The sequence below is a fragment of the Periophthalmus magnuspinnatus genome, chromosome 6 (assembly GCF_009829125.3).
Source record: "Periophthalmus magnuspinnatus isolate fPerMag1 chromosome 6, fPerMag1.2.pri, whole genome shotgun sequence".
NCBI lineage: Eukaryota > Metazoa > Chordata > Actinopteri > Gobiiformes > Gobiidae > Periophthalmus > Periophthalmus magnuspinnatus.
The window spans coordinates 20,387,317-20,406,410 of NC_047131.1; the positions used below are offsets into that span (position 1 = coordinate 20,387,317).

The 19,094-nt window shown below is 40.3% G+C and overlaps 2 protein-coding genes across 4 annotated transcripts in view; one reads left to right on the plus strand and one right to left on the minus strand.

Moving 5' to 3' along the window:
* Positions 1-19,094, minus strand: part of cd82b (CD82 molecule b) — a 236,234-nt gene that overhangs the window by 133,454 nt on the left and 83,686 nt on the right. The gene's annotated exons all lie outside the window — the stretch shown is intronic.
* Positions 9,223-19,094, plus strand: part of reln (reelin) — an 89,916-nt gene continuing 80,044 nt past the window's right edge. For both annotated transcript variants that reach the window (XM_033967428.2, XM_055222709.1), the window contains exon 1: positions 9,223-9,513. In XM_033967428.2, coding sequence (XP_033823319.1) covers positions 9,273-9,513 — 241 coding nt within the window. In that variant the 5' untranslated portion in view covers positions 9,223-9,272. The remainder of the gene's footprint in view (positions 9,514-19,094) is intronic.

Consider the following 19,094-nt stretch of genomic DNA (forward strand, 5'->3'; position numbering starts at 1 on the left):
CAAAGCTGAGGGCGATTGAGGGCCGTAGACTGGTCACCAATACAGTGAATACTTCAAATCTTTGTGTTGAGTTGGAGCGAACGAGGGCCAAGCTTGCAAATCAGGTCCAAATGAGTCAATCACTGGACCGTAGACTCAAGACTCAGGAGAGGATTGACCAAGAGAAAGAAAACTTGGAGATCTAAAATCTCACTGATGCCCTCCAAAAGAAGGACGAAGAACTGCAACATGACTGAAGCCCATCGGCAGAGAAGAATCCTCCATCTCAAGTCATTGCAGGAGATGATGTGGGGGGAAAAAGGAGCTTCACAAGATCAAAAACGTCACAAACGTGGCAGATTTGGAGTTTCAAAAAGTCACTGCTTTGCTCCAAGAGAAAGAGAAGGAGATGGTTTCCCACATCAGTGCCCATAAACAGCTGAGAAACCTGTACATCTACACAGGACAGGAGAACATGCAGCTTAAACAGGAGCTTCGCAACGCCAAAAACATAACAGCGAAAATGGAGCTGGAGTTGTATAAGGTCAAGGACAAGCTCCAGAAGAAAGAGGAAGAGCTGCATAGTGTCACCAGTGTACATAACAATATCAGACAGCATTTTCACAGTGCACTGAGGGACAAATTGCAGCTCACACAAGAACTGGCCTTTACAAAAAGAAACATGGAAGCAATGACCAGTACACTTAAAGAACAGGACACTGCAATCGCTGCCCTGAAACGACAAGACTGGTCTGATCCAGAGGCCTCCAGCCGGAAAGGGACAGTCCAGAGCACAAGTGGCGAAACCAGGGCCAATGAGCAGAGGGATGACAAAACAGGTTTATATTGGTAAGATTACTCAAATTCGTCACAAAAAGTACTGATTATGATCAATTGGTCCAATTCAACTGAAGGCCTGAGGGTGAATAAAAATTGGTCTGAGGGCTGCATTTGGCCCTCAGGCCATAGTTTGGACACCCCTGTGATAGACTATGATGTTATATTAGTATATAGATCATAAAACATTCTTAAACTATTGAGAAAACTTTGTCGTATTTATGGGATTTGTTTTTCACTATTGATACCTGTATAGTATATAGTATTAATACAAGTTTCAGTATAATTTCATATCTGGGCATCATTTTTTGAGAACCTTACTCTAACATTATAAAACACTTTTGCACAGTTTGTATTCATGTAAAGTCTAAATGCCATGAAAATAAAAGGAAAGATCCAATTGTACCAACACACTGACTGCACCATAAGCAACTGCCAGAACCAAACATAACATAGTGCTATGACATAGAGGGTGGAATAGATTTTTCTCTTCTTTAGGTCTACTGCCTTAAAAGAGTGAACCTGCCTCGGGCCAAGTGCTATGGACTTTCCATGTGAAAAGGGTGGAGAGGAAGAAAGGACTAAAGAGGAGGAGAGAAACAAGTGAGTAATAGTGGCTGAGCGTAGGAGAGAAAGGCCAAGCACACAAAATAGATTAGTTAAGACGCCACGGCAACAAGAGCTTGTAGTGTCTCTTAGTATGAATATGTTCTGGATTAAGATGCTAGCGGGCATTTATTTCAGATATAGTGGTCAGGAAAGGTTGTTGAATACACAAAGAACATAAGGCCGTGATTGGCAGACACATTTGTGATGGAGGCTGACAAAGAATGAGAGCATAGTCAATAGGCATTTAGAGGAGACGAAGTGAGAGATGACAGCTGAGCAGAGGGGTGTAAAGAGCTCAGGATGGATGAATGAGTGAACGCAGAGTTGAGGGGGGCCAGGAGGGTGGGGCCGGAGGGGGAGGGTCTATTGAATATGTGTACGGTGGTGGTCGCACGGGGCTGTGGTGTAACCCCCTGACCTGTGATTGAATCAGTAAGTGATAATAGTTTTGAGCAGACTAAACTGGACCATGTTAGGGTTAAGTGGATCTGGATCAGTGTCTGCCACAATGTTAGCAAGTGTCAATTCCCATTGATAAGTGTACACTGATAGTGTAGTAGCCTGAAACGTCTTTAGTTTTGCATAGATAAACAATCAAATACAAAGACTGTAGATGGATGAATATTACAGCATCAGTTTAACTTTTTCTGCTGTTCTGATATTGTAACTGGAATAAATTTTAATTATATTTTGCAACTATATTATAATATGTTTTTATATGTGATACTGCCATTCTCACATTAAAACTACAGTATGTAATGTTCTGAAGGTGACACATCACTTGTATGATTCTATAGAAATAGAAAGTTAAATACTTTTATAAGCTTAAGCTTTTATTTTACTTTTTAGTAAAAAGTAATTTAGTATTGGTATTTGTTGACTAAAAAGTCATACATTGTGTCTTTAAATACTTATCAGACATAATTGGATATCGGATATAATTCTGAATAAAAAAAAATGTCCTCTGGACTCACTTGCAAACTTGATAATTGTCTTTTATGACTTTCCATTCATTATTCAGGGTGCTAGCATTGATTGACTCATCTGTCAGTCTGTGTCTCTGGGGATGTTTGACTTGATGTCCTCCATGTGGGACCACCAGCACTTGGTCCACTGACCCTTATAATACAGGCCAATCGCCTCCTTGCATCCATTTGTGAGTGCAGAGATGAATGGCTGTCTGTCTTCTCTATCACACCTTTCTTTTTGGTTATAGTTATATGACAGGTTAGAGTACTCATTTCACTAAAACATGATTAACATAATTATTGTTAACATTTTTTTACAACTATAAATCTTGACTAATTTTCTCTTTTATAATTTTACTTCCTGGTTCAGCAGATATGACATACATAGAGGTAATTCCATAAAACTTACGTAGCAACCGTGATGTTAACAAGGGCCTAAATGTGTCTAAATTGCACAATAGTTATGCTTAGACTGATAAAAAGAAAGACTGCACCTTTATTTTGTTAAATGAAGGTTTCAAATGCCAGAAAAAATTGTTCCTTTCACGTAAATTGTTTCTGCATTTTAGATGAAATTTTGATGTTTTGATGTTGATTACACAGAGGTATTCCATTTCAGAGGTCACCATGACATCCTGCTGTTTTTTACTATTCTTCTCAATTTTTACTCCACAACCTGATATGAAACTATGATGAATATTTACCACAGGTTCTATCCAACCAAACCAAGTAAAAATTTGAAAACCATGAGAACCTGTCAAATGCACTTTAATAAATTATATGCATCATATTTGACCAAATCCTTTTTGTTCGAGGAGCCCAGGGCAAGATGCTCACCCATCTGTGTAGGGTTCACATGCCAAAGCAGCCCTGATCCATTATGTTTCTTCTGCATTCACACCCACACAACCCTACAGCCCACAGCCACTGTTTTTCAGGTCTATAGATGTAGGCACAGCTCAGCATAAATGAGAAGAGGATCACCTGTAGACCAACATCGGCTAGCCCCAAAGGCCTATCAAACAAAGAATTGGAACATAGAATATGCTCCCATGACATTGACGCTTACTGCTAATTGGCCACACCTTACCAACCTCCAAGTCCAACCAGAGGTGCTTGAATAATAATCAGATGTTTTCAAAAGCCATACCATTACCAGAAACCTTCCATTGGCAGAAAGGATCTACATAAGTACATTGTGATAGCTTGTGCACTTGTAGAGATATAGGTCCTGGATGAGGGATTCAGGAAAGTAAACCCAAGGAGATTCTGGAGGAGGTGTGAAGCTATTATGGATGTTTTCATTCATTTATGGAGTCGACCCGATAGCTCAAGGCCATGTGCCCCCTTTTTGTTGTGTTTCTGTGGCCTTAAAGCTCCCATCCCCCTGTTTGTATTGCTAGCGTTTGTGCAAGGCTAAATGCACTATATGTGGTTATTTATGTTTGACACCTCAACCATGTCACAGTATTGTATCGACCAAGTCACAGTATTATATGAGAGTATATTGTGTTAAAGTAGGTGAATATATAGAAATGTATTGATAGTGCAACATAAAAACGCAACTTGCACACAACGTATGCCTAGATTTCCCAAATAATGTTTTAATTTGACCACTTACCAAATCATTTAAGATATTCTGACTTGCTGCATGTTAATTTTGTGGTTTGGTTCTGTTTCAGATATGATTCAGGTGTAATTAAAGGTATACCAAGTAACTTTTCTGGTGGAGGAGCTGCAATTATTACTTTACCTAAAATGTTCAACAGGATGGTGTGAAACCTATCTATCTCCTTAGACACAAGCGACAGCACCAAGCCAAAATACAGTTCAGAAAAGGCAAACCCACTCACCTTAAAAATTGCTGGCATGTTTTTAAATTTTTTTTCTAATAAAACCCTGTTATTTAAAAATAAATGCAAGATATTTAAGTTTCATCCCATACTTTGTAACATAAAAAACAATAACATCAATATGCAAGAAGAAATACCCCGCCAGGAAAATTTCACGGTGCGCCTTAAAAACGAAATATTGACAGTTTTGACAAAATGTAAAAAAAAATTAAAAATACTGTACAATTCTGCTTATCCTATACAGTCCTACATTTTGCATTAAGTTAATCACTTGTAGAGAAATAGAAATACATTGGGTTTATTCACTGAGATATGCTCCCAAATAACATTAATATATCCATTAGCTGTAAAACCTGCTTATAAAGTTAGCTTCTCAGTTTGTGGAGTAGTGCATTATGGTCCTGACTTTCTGCATTGTGCATCCTAATTGCATGATTTTAGGATGCATGGGCAAATGGCTTTCTGTGGTGTCAAACCACTCAGCAGTCAGCAGTCACTCCGTCTGTCTCTGTCACAATGTGGCCATGTGTCTGTCATCTCCTATGCCTCATATTCCTCCGGTTTTATTTCACAGCTCGTTACCATGACTGCAGGATGGAAAGAGGGGGAAGTCAACTCAAAATGTGGAGTTTGAAGAACAGATTTTGTGTCTAGCAAATGCTACAAGGCCAGTTCTGCAAGGATTTTTAGTGATTCCCTATACTGTACTCAAAAGCAAGAGCCTTTGATGGTCACTACACATTTTTACAACAATAGTAGTTAAAGGTGCACTATGTCACTTTTCTGTTGGAGATTCTGCCACCTGATTCTCTAGCTATGTAGATGTTATTGTTTTGCTTTGAATGTTCCACGGTATGGCATTAAATGTATCTACCTAGCATTGATTGCTTGATTTGCACTAATACTGTCTTGCACTATAGCCACACTTACTGTTTAATGCCATGAATTAAATTGTGTTGTTAATTGTGACAATGGCAATAAATCCTCAAATCTTGAATTTCATCACAGATATTGCTCAAAAATACCTGTGAGCGGCATTGCATCTCCACAGATATGAGCTGTATATTATACTTATATCCCCCATGTAGAAAAGCTCTCAAGAATAGCTCATTTTTAAGACAATTCCAATGAGAGTCAAATTTGAATTTTTGTTTGTAATGCAGTCGAATAATTGCGTATACTTCCCTTTTGACTTTGCCTCTTCTGGACTGAGCTCTGCAAATCCGCCCCGTGATATTTTGCAATTTTCATGACTATTTCGCATTCGTTTTACACAGATATTGACACAATTTTTGACTCAACCCTACCCATTTCTCAAGGCTTGTCACTTCCTCTGACCCCTTGCGAATCCCATCATCTTGTCCCCTGACACAAACCTACTCTAAAGCCTTACATTTCGGGGTGATCTAAGCGTGGCCGTAGACTTATTGACACTTTTTACGGCTCTTAAGGGGGCTGGCTTTTCATGAGACTAATTGGAGTGTGCAAGCCATCACAGCCAAAGTGCCCCTGGAGGCTCTTTCTCTCTTTCTCTTTTCCATTCTTTCTTTCTTTCTTTCTGCCCTCTCTCCCCTCCTCCAACACCCAGGCCTTTATTATTATTTCCCATAGTGAGTAAACAACCTGTTAGTGTAAATTAGGGTTTGATGAGTGATGAAGCGACACATCCAACCTCTCTCAACGCTGTCCGTAGCTCTGAGCTCTTTCTCTTCTTTTGTGTCCCCCCCCTCCCCTCCTCACTTATGGGCCCTCTTGTACAACACGCAGCCCTATTCAAAGACACCATGGTGGCAGTGTGGTCTAAAATGAAGATGGAAGCGGACAAAAAAGGCCTGGCACAACCTTGAGGTGGAAATTAATAATGATAAAAATAATTACTGCCCCACTCACCCGTTCCTCCTCGACCTAGTTTTCGTAATGGAGAGCGATAGCCCCCAGTAGTAGCACAGCCGGTGGAAGTGTGTGTCAGTGTGTCTGTGTGTTTATGCAATAGGTCTAAGGCCGCAGTGTAATGGAGATGGATGTAGGACAGGACGCACATGAAGACAACAAGGGGCCCGTTTGGGACAAGGATGCGCTCATGTCCGATAAACCCGAAACAAGGGGTCTGTCTACTACTGTCAGAGGTTTGGATCTTATTTGTGGGGCAATTGACATAAATCATCAATGTTGGGAATGTCAGAATTCCACAAGTACTTTAATGCATGTTTTATAGGAATTGCCAGCCTTTGGAGCTTGTTACCATGTGTCTGAACAAGTGCCTTATCTGAGCATAACTATGTTCCAAGTGAGAAGTACTGGATTTGTGACATGCTCTTGGTTAATTTTGGAAATGTAGAAGGAAGCAAATACTGAAAATACTGGACGGCATTAAACGTATCTGTCTAGCGGGGTCGCCACTCCACAGATCTGACCTGACATTTGGCTGTTTGGCATCACCTACTTGGAGATGGATAGGCTTACCCTTATACAGTGGACAAGTAGGTGAAGGACCGTCCAGTAGAAAGGTTAAATATTGCACCAAAAACAAACAAACAAAAAACATATTAGCCAAATTTTTACATTTAACCTCTACATATTTCCTTTGTCTTGTGTAATATCTGAAACTAAAAAAATCTAATTTATTCAATGTTGTGTCCATCGTGGCTGTCGACTCTTATGAAACAGTAAAAACACGTGTTTGGGTGAGTCAGGTGTAAGGATTTATTAAGAGAGTTTAATTGAGTCACAGCTCTGGCCCCACTGGATGCGATAACCTCCGACTCTGCTAAGACTGTACAAAGTGTTTTAAAAGTTTGAGTCACTGTCACTCTACAGTGTATCTCCAAACTGCTTTTACACCAGTATTTACATGTAGTTACAATGCAATGTAAGATAATGGGTAATTATCAAATGTTTTATTGCTAGTTAGACAAAGTTAAGCAAGTTTGTTCAAGTGCTATGACAATACAAAGTAATAAAAACTATAACAGCAAAGAGTGATGAAATGGTTTTGGCCAGTTTAAAGACAACACACCTGTTTTAGTGAAGCCTCTATCTGTCACGCTTTTATTTTTTATTTGGCTGTCAACACAAAGCGCTGAATCTGAACATCTGGTTTTATGGACTTGCCAAGATCAAATTCAGTATGACGTAAAAACATATAAGTGATTCCAAACACGCTCTTCACACGCCTAGTACCACCTTTTTAATTGCATTCACATGGCATCTTAAAAGACCCAAGTTAAAATGGAAACATTATTGACTTAACCATAGAGGACAACAAAAACATTACTAAAAATCAACAACATTTAGAAGAGAGACTTTAGATAAGACCATTCTAAAACTATTCAGGAAAGGTCATATTTTGTGCTGTTTATGTATAGATTTTTTTATATTTCCGATACTGAAATGAGTATCTTTTTCCATGCTAGTACTGATTAGTATCTTTGTATATATTTGGACGACCCTAATTACTATTAAAATGTCTGAAATATTGCATACATTTCTGAAGTTCACTCACTGAGCCGCTGGGGACTAGCACTTATATAAACCAGCTAACCATTTATGAGTTTACCAATGGTCGTGTTCCTCTTGCCCTGCGTTTGAATAGTTAAATATTATAATCTGCCGCTGTTTTGCCGTGGGTCAGTTTGAACATGAAGGAGGATGTGACTGTGGATATCTGTAAGAGCTACAGACCAAACGAGCCCAGCAGGCAGCTCAGGAGAAGCCCCTTATTTCTGTTAGCAACTAGTTCCTGTGTTGCCTGATAATTCTTTAATGTGGTTAGTCTTTTTGGCCTTGTACCACTGAAGGGATGGCACAGCAACTGTGGATTATGCACTTGCAGTGGAAAAAAAACATCTAGTAGTACCCGCAACGTTTACTGAGAAAACATTGAAATTCAGTAGCATTACAAAGCAAAGGAAAAATGTGGGGTTCTTGGTTCTTCCAGTTTTCCATATTTTATAATTTATTTTTGTCTCTTGATTGTAGATGGTAAATAAGCAGATCTGGTACGCTGAGAAGGAAAGTTCGACCATGGAAAATATTTGACTTTCTTAGGTAGTGAGGACTACGGCAAGAATACATAACTATAGAACTTCAACTTTGAGTGAACCAAAACAAAACTATGATTAAACCACATTAAAATTAGGCTGCACGGAGCAAGTAACTTCAAAACAATGTTGAGTAAGACGACTAAGAAGACCAAGTACCATCCTGTAGTACCTGTATCCCTGTTTGAGAAGTACAGCTGTAAACTGGAACAGAGTGGTGGCAAACGTGGCTCAGACAGGGAAAGTTTGTGGAAAAGGAGATTCTAATGGAAAATATGGGGAAAAAACACGACACTGAAAAGCAGAGTGGAAAAGCAAATATGTGTGGACCAACAGGCAGAATCTCATGTTTAAAAAAAGGAGTGAATTTGCCCAATAAAATGTGAGAGATGGAGCAGGAGGGAGGTGAAGGAGGTGTGATGATAGTGGAGGAGACTGGTGTATCGGCTGAAGGACTTCTGAGGTCTGTGGGGGATGATGGAAATGTCTAATAATACTCTATGTAACAATGAGACTGGAAATGATATTTTTGTGTTTTTATTGACTTGCTTTAGCAGTATCAGTAATATGAGTACATTTGATTTGGGGATACAATAGTGCTTTGTGGAGTATTTGGATGAAGAGGTGAAGACAAGGGAAGAGGAAAGGGGGAGGAAGAGATTAAGGAGAAGGCAGAGTGATCCTCTGACAGCAGAGGGAGGAGAGAGCTCACAGCACGCGTGGAGCTGCAGCGAGCGAGTGAGCAGAGAGAGACAGACACAGGGTGGTGGGTGGAGAGAGGAACAGAAGGAGGGGTGAGGTATTTAAACAGCGAGCAGGACAGCACAGGCGAGAGTGAAGGTGGGCTCACTTAACACCAGAGCCACTCTGACCCCACACTTTTGGACTTAGGACTGTGTGTGGACTCCACTGCTGCACTCTGGGACTCTACTGCTCGTCCCGCTCCCTCCTCTTCAGCTGTGCGTAGTCCCGGGCTGTGAGGGCAAATGGCCTCTCTGAGGGGCACTCTAGGCTGTGCCCTACTGGCCCTGCTCCTGGGGAGCAGCAGCGTGGACTTGAGTACTTCCCCTGGCAGTTTTTACCCCCGTTTCAACCCCTTTTTCTTCCTGTGCACCCACCACGGGGAGCTGGAGGGAGCTGGGGTGGCAGAGGGTGGAGGAGAGGTGCTGCTTTCCCTCCAAATCACAGGCAGTCCCACTGCATACACCCCAGGACAGGAGTACCAAGGTGAGCCTGACACTTATGCACTGTGGTGTGATGCATGCCAACAAGTCTGTATCATATGTTTATATACAGTATATACTTTTAGTTTACTATTGTTTCTTTTCCCTCCAAGTGCTGTATCATAATTCCATGCAATAAACAAAAGGACACTGTCAGATACCCGTAGAATTGTCTTGTGCTGTGTACAGTACTCTGTGTGGAGTTGCTTTGTTGTTGCTGCGTTTATGTAACTGAGCAGAAGTGATGCTGAGTGGAGCTTTGGTGTTTGGTCCTGGTGCCCTGAGTGTAGGAGGCTGTAGGACTCATATCCACAGCCCTGAATGAAGACACTGAAAGCACGCTCTGAGCTCACAACACTGAGGAGTGCGCTGATACTGATATACATTAATATTAATACATCCCAGTGTTTCTAGTACTTTCCCACATTCTGTCAGAATACCTGCCCTGCACACACCCTGACCTCAGAGTCTATCAGCTCTTCTCCGCTCTCTGCTCTTAACACTGCGGACACTGACCTATGGCCAGAACAAGACCAGGGGTGACATTCCCAGCCTCTGTCCTATTTTAGCACAAGGCTCTGTTACCACTCAACAAATAATGCTTTTTTTCAGCATCTTACATTTAGATCATTTCATATTTTGTTATACACTATTCATTTTTGCATTATTTAGCTACAAAAAACCAACAAAATATCTAGCTGAACAATATAAAAAAAAAAAATATTTGAAATTGAGACCCGGGATCAGCCCCTCACTCAAGCACCTTTTAACAAGGGCCTGGCTTGTAAGGATAACGTGTGCGGAGAGATTAGAATAACTAACTGGTGGATGGGAGAGGTTTAGATAATTAGCATTAGAAATGTGGTATACTGAGAGGAGGAGGGAGGGAGGAATAGGGGGAGGAGGGAGGATTTAAATGGGGCTGTGGCTGCGCTGGGGGAGAGTATAGGGGGAGATTTAACTGATGACAGGATTGAGCAGATGAGATACTGGCCGCACGGTAAAACGCCCGGCTGCGCACTTTCTTTCCCTGTTCAGCCAAAGCTCATTGTTACAGATGAGGGCTTAGTTGAGTTTGAGATGGTGATGGGAGATTAAAAAAAACACTAAGTTTACAGTGTATGCGTCTGTGCAGTGCATTCCCAGCCTGCGTATATCATTTTACTTGCTATTTTTCCCCATCCGGATGAACTGTAACCATTATATCTGTCTATAAAGTGCACTCTAAATGCTTTAGGTTGACAAAAGGCTTTTTACATTGTACTTAAACTGGCTTCATTTTGTTATTTTTGAGCTGAGGAAATGTATTTGATTTTTTTTTTTTTGTTGGGACAGTGCTCCTACAAAAGCTCTCGTTCATATTCCAGGACATACTACATGGACACTGAAATCAAGGTTGGTGAAGTGTCTTGCCCAAGAGTACAACAGCATTATGCACTCTAACTTTAACCACAGAGCCACTGTTACCCCGCTACGGCACCTGCTATTTTAATTGGTCTCCCATCCAGTCCTAACCAGGCCCAACCCTGCTTAGTTTCAGAGATCAGACGCATTCTCAAGGTGATGTTTTGTTATCGAAATGTTACCTACAGTTGGGAATGTCATAATATCAAATTGCAATGTTAATATTATGATATGAAGAGACATTATAATTGTAGAGTTATTTACAATTATTTATACCATGACCAATTAGATTTCCATTCAAGTTAGTATGTGACAAGCTAATGAGACATAAACAGCCATATAAAAACTTAACATTTAGCCTCACTTTTCTGGAGTATAGATTGAATTTAAATGTATTTTTTTTCACTTAAACTGTCACGATAACATTTTTTTTTAGTTCTTATATTGACTTTAATTATCATGACTATCAGTTTAATCATCTTGACATCAAAACCAGCAGAACCCATTAGATTTGTTCTGCATGTTGAAGCTCTGAAATGGTTACATGTGAAGCAGTGGGTGGAAGGCATTAGCTGTTCATGTGTTGCAATGAATTTCAAAGTGTAAAGATTCGAGGTTAGAAGTTGATCGATGGAAAGTGCAAATCAGAAAAGAAAATATTTGACCCTTTAGTTAGTGTTAGTGCTATTGAGTGCACCATGGTAGGAAAGCTGTTCTTGATTTGTTGTATAGTAATTGCGTTTCTGACCCAACCCTGCTGCCCCTAGCTCCTGTTTCTTTTGAATGATAAGACGCGTGTGGGCAGCGTTGAACTCCGGATTACTGCGTTTAGCTAACAGAAGAAAATCACCAGGAGAGGTTGTCGGTCTATTAAATGATGGAGAGGGTTGACGCATCGGCTGCTGGGTCAAAGTGGACGAGATGAAAGCTGAAAAATAGCCCAAACTGCGAGAAATTGGAAATAATAAAATTGAGATTGCACAGCGGCATTCAAAGTGCTCAGACAGACAAATGGGTGCAGTCTTATCTCTAATAGAAATACAAAGGTCATGAGGGGGTTTTGTCCTCAAAATAACCAAGGCCTATAGGGTTTCTGTCCATACTGTACAGATTATAAAAATGTTCTCCTACCTTCACTTTGACTGAGTTTTTAGAGTGTCTTCCTATATTTCTGGAAGTTAAGTTTAAACAGCACAAGATGAACATTTATTGGAAATAGAGACTGTAAATTGATGGAAATTAGGAATATTAATTTGACATGTAAATCATATGGAATAAAAAATAGAGCGAAATCTGAATTCGGTCAACTGGATAAAAGATTTTAAAAGTGAATCCAGTTGACAGAATTCAGATTTCTTTCTTCTTACAATGGACTAGGGCTATAACTGACTAAGGACATGTCCTGCTGATTGATTAGTTGGCTAAAAGGACGCCCCCTTTTAGGAAAAAGCTATAAAAATTGTTACATATCTCTATGTATCTGACCCAAATTACTACAGGAGTTCATGCAAAAACAACTATTTATGCAGAAAAAGCTTCTAGAAAACAATGTACCGGTACTTATAGACAGATTAAACTTGTAAATCATGAGTTTAATCTGCTTTTTTTTTATATATAAATACCAAAAAAATACCAAATCTCCAGTGTACTCACTCACTACGTCTGCTTCCTGCTGTTGTTCTCCCATATAAATCCTTCTAATAAATCTATATCAAATGCCCTACAATGGACCCTACCTGGACAACTGAAGGATCACACAGGCATGATCCAATTTACCTTTAAATGTAAATCTGTTGTAGTGCTCATCAGTTGTCGCCTACACCACTCATACACTGATATAACAGACCCTAAGATTTGTCTTTTAACCTCTGCCCTCAACGCGTGAATGCATTACTTTGCAGTCCTTTTGTACATAGTGATAAGATTGAACTTAATCTTATTTTTAGTTGTACTACTATCTACTTCTCTTGTGTGGATTTTTTTTTTTTTTTTTACAGTTATCTTTCTAAAACACCCATCCCTCTCTAAAACATTTATAGTGTACTAGGCATCGGTCAGTGAACCAACAAAAGAGTGGCCTAGTTTCCACGCCTAGACCAGTTTGGGGCGCAGGCAGACACTAGAGGAGGTAAGAGCCAGACGAGAGCGGAGGGGATCGGGGCTAATGGTTTAATAGGGCCCTTCTGTGAGCAAAGCAAAGGCAATATGTGGATAGCACTCGCAATTTCAAGTGGGCCGTAGCCATGCATTCATTAGCTTGCTCTTCTGCCTTTCTGCCTCCTGCTGCTTTGTCTGAATAGGTCACTTTGCTGAGTGGAGAGAAGTGTGTCAAGCTGTTTGTATGGGCTTAACCAGTGTGTTTGGGTGTGCTGTCTTTGCGGACGATGAGTGATTAACCATTTAGAGGCACTGTAGGTGTGTGTTAAAACATCAACATATCCATACATCTAAATTAGCTGATTTTGATGACAGTATCGCTATTGTAGACAACTCTGTTGCTATATCACTGGGAGTACTTTTGGAAATATTTACAAAAAAAACAGTAGAGGTGTGCTAAAATATCAAAATATTAGATATATCTTAATAACAGATTTGCTGATTTTGGTTTCAGTATCGATATTGTGGGTGGTTTTATCGATATATCATTGTGAGTATTTTTTGGAAAATAAATGTGACTGCACTACAATTTAGGTGCTTGCGTAAATACATGAAACTTGTTAAAGACATCCATTTCATATTCACACTTTTGATGATTAAAATGTGTGTATTTTATATTAAGCTTGTGCAGGTAAGTAGTAGTTTAACAAGGAAATACTGCTGTTATCGGCATATGCAATACACCAATTACCTCATGTAGCACAAAATTGCGACATTATTATATCATGAGCCATGTACTTTATTGAATCGTGAGCTGCCCTGTGATTCCCAGTCCTTTTGGAGTGGCTCTGATATGTCAGTTTCCTTTATATGCAGAGGCAGATGGGCGAGAAATGAGAACAGATATTCATTGGACATCATCTCTTTGTCACACATGCACGCTCTTAGTGGGTGATCCATCAACGGCATAACGACACCGGCTAGAACACGCAAATGTCCTCATGCACGGGCTACTAAACTGCTTTGTTGATAAGACAAGATGAGAGCATGAATAGGAGGTTAAGGGATTTTAAATGCCAATCATACACAGTGCTAAAGTTGCTTTCAATTTCAGTGTTTTATTATGAGAAGAAACATCACTTTTTTCCACAGTAATTCATCATTATTGACACCATCATCAAATAACAGCGACACTTAATTCACTTTCATTCATACGTTTACATGCACATTGAAACTCTGATCATTATCTTATGTGATTAATCTGATTATATTCTTACACATACAGTACATAATTATTATCTGATTTCTGATGTGGATGTAAACACGTGCCAATAATCAGTCTTCCAGTTATCTGATTCAGCTAGCCTTGTAAATGTAGCCACTGTCTAGCATGTGACCAGCTTTATAAAATTAAACTTTCTGAATGACAAAGGAGTTGATTTAACAGATAGCAAACACTTAAAGAATGGATTGAGTTGAAATGATTTACTTTTGCTTCTAAACTTTTGCTTCTTATTATGTACTTACGATTATGTTGTGATCTGAATAATCACAATTTTGGATTAAACAAATAGTCTTGACATCCCTACGCAGCTTTTCATGAGACAGGATTGTGCCTCTGCTGCTAACTTGAAGGAAATCTGACGCCTGGAGAGTTGAGATGGCACAAAAATGCTACAGTCCTGGAAAATTGATTCTCTGCATCCGAGCATGGAGAATGGCCTTAGATAACAGTGACATTGTTAGCCTTTGCCAGATTGGTGCCAAAACGGTGCCAACATTGTGCCACTTGCAACTGAAGTGGCTAAAAATGAAAGCAGAGGATGGACCCCGGCCAGACAGAGGTGGGCAAGTGTGCCAGCCTCATTTAGACAGGAAATGTGGCAATTCTTTTAGCTAAATGCTCTTCACCAAGACAAGCAGATGTCATTTTGCTACATATGGTAAATAGGCTGAATTTTGTAATTTTTTTTCTAGATTTTGGAATTTGATGTAATGAGATGACATGTAATTTAATGAGTAGCTTCTAATGTTCTCTCTTCTTCATTGAATCCACTCAATTTTAGTTTAACTGATAGTAGCTGGGGCATGTAATTTTTGACAATTGTTAAATACAGAAGTGTGTGTTCCTTTTTGAGCATTAAAAAGTTATGGTATATGTATGTAGGCACAATATTATTAGTGTGTCAAGGTTGGTAGCCAAAAATGTGCATCTGCTTCTGGTAAAAAACAACCTAAACACATAACACATTTTTATGTTGTTGATTTATAGTTGTCATGTTTGAATTGATTCCAAGTATGAATTTTGCTTTTCATTAGTCGTTCCTGGGTGTTTTATAGTAGTTTTAGGGCAATAATAAAGCTTGTTTTGGGTGTTTTTTAAGTTAAAAGAATACACAGGAGACACACCTCCCCACATCGCATGGAAAGATTTTATTGGCACAAATTTCCCTAATTTCTGCCTCTGCCTCTTTGAAGTCGGCTTCCAACAAACAGACTGCCTGTAAACACAATTAAAACATTTTTCTCTCATTATGGGTTGAAATAGCAGGCCGGCTGTGTAACATAGGAGCTACTTCTATGTAAACTTATAACAAGGCTGCAGTGTTGAGCGTTTTGGCCTAAAGCTGTTTAAACTATGTGATGGTGCTTTCTCTCTCATCTCTGCCCTGGACGCGTTCTTGTGTGTGGGTTCCCAGCCTCTGTCACTGATTGCCGTGTCAGCTTTGCCCATGGCCTCTTCCTCGGAGAGAATGGGAGCGTTCTTCATGGATTGTGTTCCTCCTCCTCCTCTCTTTAACCGGATCCTGCTCCTGGCTCTTGGTTTTGGAGGGTGTAATCCGTGCTGGGGGGGGCAGTGTGTCGCCTGTGCAGATAGCATTCACATGGGCCTGTAGTGCTCCAGTGGACCCACTACAGAGAGAGGCCTGGCTGGTTCTGGAGCCTGGGAACAGTGTGTGTGTGGCTCAGCCTGAGGATTAGCCCAGCCCTGCCCCCATCAGCACCAGGCTCCATCAAACACACAGGCCACATAGACCCGGCAGGCTGGCACAGGCAGATTACACCTTCAACACATATCCGTGTGCATGAGGACCAAAGCGGAGTCTCAAAGGGGGTGTGAACTCCCTAAAATACATGATTGTTACAATGGTAAAACAGCCGTGTACAATGGACAGCTTCTTCAGGACAGGTGCATTGTGTCACCACTGACTCAGGAGAAAACACATTGTGACTAATGCATGTTTTGTCATACATACACACTCAGTAGTGGTGAATAGCCACAGCTGCCCTGGGGTAGACTGACAGACAATAGACAGCCAGTCTGCACCACTGACCCCTCTAACCATCACAAACCACTCTCACACACCACAATCATGCAAAGGAAAGATGAGTGAGCGTCTTGCCCAATAGGAGGCAGCCTATATTTGACACCAGCTAGGAAGGAAGGAACTCTCAACCTTCAGTTTGATGAGTGAATGGTCTAAATATAAATTTTATTTTTTATCTTAATGTTCTTTTCAAGCTAAATTAAGTTTTACATATAGTGACTTGAATGTTCAGAAGCACATTGTTGTCAAAGATGTGTTCATATGAGATGAAAATCCACATAATGCCTCAGAACAGAGCAATGGTGGCAGTGGTGAGTGTGTTCTCTGCGTGCGGTGTGCGTCTGATTAAGACTGGGTGTCGGGGGAAATGCTCTACATTGATCTACTGCCAGTTCGGAGCATCTCGTCTTTCATTACTGCAACAAGATTGTTAATTAGAAATCAATCTGTGCTCTTGGTTCTACAGTGCCTTGTACGCCCCATGCCTCTCCTCCTTAACGATCATAAACACAAGCTATAAAATCACATTAGGAGCACTACTTACAGTTAATGTGGCATTTACAATCGCAAACTGTTACAGTTCTATAACATAATCTTACAAGCAACAATACCTAATGCAAGTGTGTGAATCTGCTAACATCTTTGTAAGAGGTAGCGTTGGCATATTGGGACTTTGTTGTTGTCCACATCATTTGCATGCCAACCAGATGTTTGGCAGGTGATTGTGAGCAGATGGTAAAGGAGGTACAGATGTTGCTGTGTTGTAGGTAGATTCCCTGATGTAGTAATTGTTTCTGACAGCATAAACAACATGAGATGGATTATTTAAGTAGCAAAGGCTACTTTGTATCTTGTTAATTGCTCTTAATTGCAAATGCATGTGACAGCTTACATGATTATAGAGCTCCTTCAGGGACTGTGTGGGTCCACAGGTCAGAATTGTAATAAAAAAGAATGACATTTGAAAAAGAGATTTCATCACTATACAATATTATGCTATGCAAGTAATTTACCTTATTTAACAGTAAATTAATTGAAAATACATTACAGTTACCTTACATCACATTACCATTCACATATGCTTTTTGTGTTTTTGTTTTTTATGCTATTTTATTGCTATTGCTATTTATTGTTTTGTCAACAAATGGCTTCATCAAAATTTTCTCGTTCTGGTGGATATCATGCTCTTGACTCGTTTCATGGACTCTGAAAGTTTCAATTTTTGCACACTGAAAATTCATATAAGAGTACAATGTTGCCTGGGATCGTGTTGAACAGATGTGACTTTTGTTGGCCAGTCTTAAGTTAGTGCTTATAGTGAAGTGTATGGACCTCACTGGTGGATGGACAGGCAGCGACAGATTGACTTGGGCCTGCTCACTCACAGAGGTGTCTGGGGTGCGGGGTGTGGGTTGAGGCACCAGCTGTGGGGAGGGCTGGAGGTCACAAAGGCTAAACAGACTGTTGTCCTGCAGTATGACTCAGAGGAGCAGGTCTTCACAGAGACACAGGGCTGGAGGGTGGCCTATGTGGGCTGGACCTGACCCTGTTGTACCTTGTCAGACATAGCAATGGGATGTTTCAATGGGACCGTTTGTGTCTGATGAACTTAAAAGACAGAGGGGGTGATTGTGAATAGTCTTCATTCATTTCTGAATCAATGAACTGTGACATTGAACCCTCAAAATGCTGAAATTTGGGGTAAATATTTTGCCGTTCAAGCTTGTAACTTATCTGGTGAGAGGTTCGCCACTTGTTTATCTTTATGATTGATGATGATTTTATTTGTTTGCCTTGAATGCTCCCAATGTGGCATTAAAATCAAATACAGTTGTTGGATTGATAAAGAAATACATTGAAAAGTGTTATTACAGCGAGCAGGCTTGCCTCTTAACAGATCTAACCTGCAAGCATTGCTGGTGCAGCAGCGATGTCCATACAGGTTGGCAGTTTGGTTTCAGCTGTCACAGATGAATGCTGTAGTTGTGTCCTTGGGCAAGGCACTTAACCCACCTCACCACCAGTGTTGGTGTACACTGGTGTGTGAATGTGTGTGTGAGTGGGTGGATGGTTCCTTGGTGTAAAGTGGTTCGAGTGCCTTGAAGGTAGAAAAGCTCTATAAAAGTGACCATTTACTCCATGGAGACAAGCAGGTGGCAGATATCCCACCAGAAAAACTATTGCGCCTTTAAAGTAACCTGGCTATGTGTGTCACTCTGAATTGAGTTCTACACATTATCAATCTGGGATGGCTCTCGCTGAAACTATTGGAACATCATGACAACTATTTGAATCCAATTGGTCAAAATGTCACAACAGTGGAACAAGATGAATAATCAAACTTTTGTTCCATCCAGTTGGGATAAGCACAGAAAATGCACGAAGCTCTTACCTTCTGCACATTTTTCACAAACAATACTAATGCTAAAATAGGCTGAAGTTTGTCTGTCAGCGTCACCATCCAGTTATCCTTACAGTGGGCACATGCCAAGATATCGCGAGAACCCATCTTGCTGTGCAAGGTTACCTTTAGCAGTTCTGTTATGCAAAATCAACTTTTCAGAGCTTTTAACCATATTATAATTGTTTCCCCTCACCATTCACTCACCCGAAGTTGCATTTCGAGTGATTTGTGCATGTCTGAGAAATCTTTCATCGCTTTTCAAGACGTCATTTTGCAGATATACTCCCTTTGCCACCAGCATACATCCACAATTTTATTTTCTTAAGCTGTGATACGCCTAGGATTCGGCAG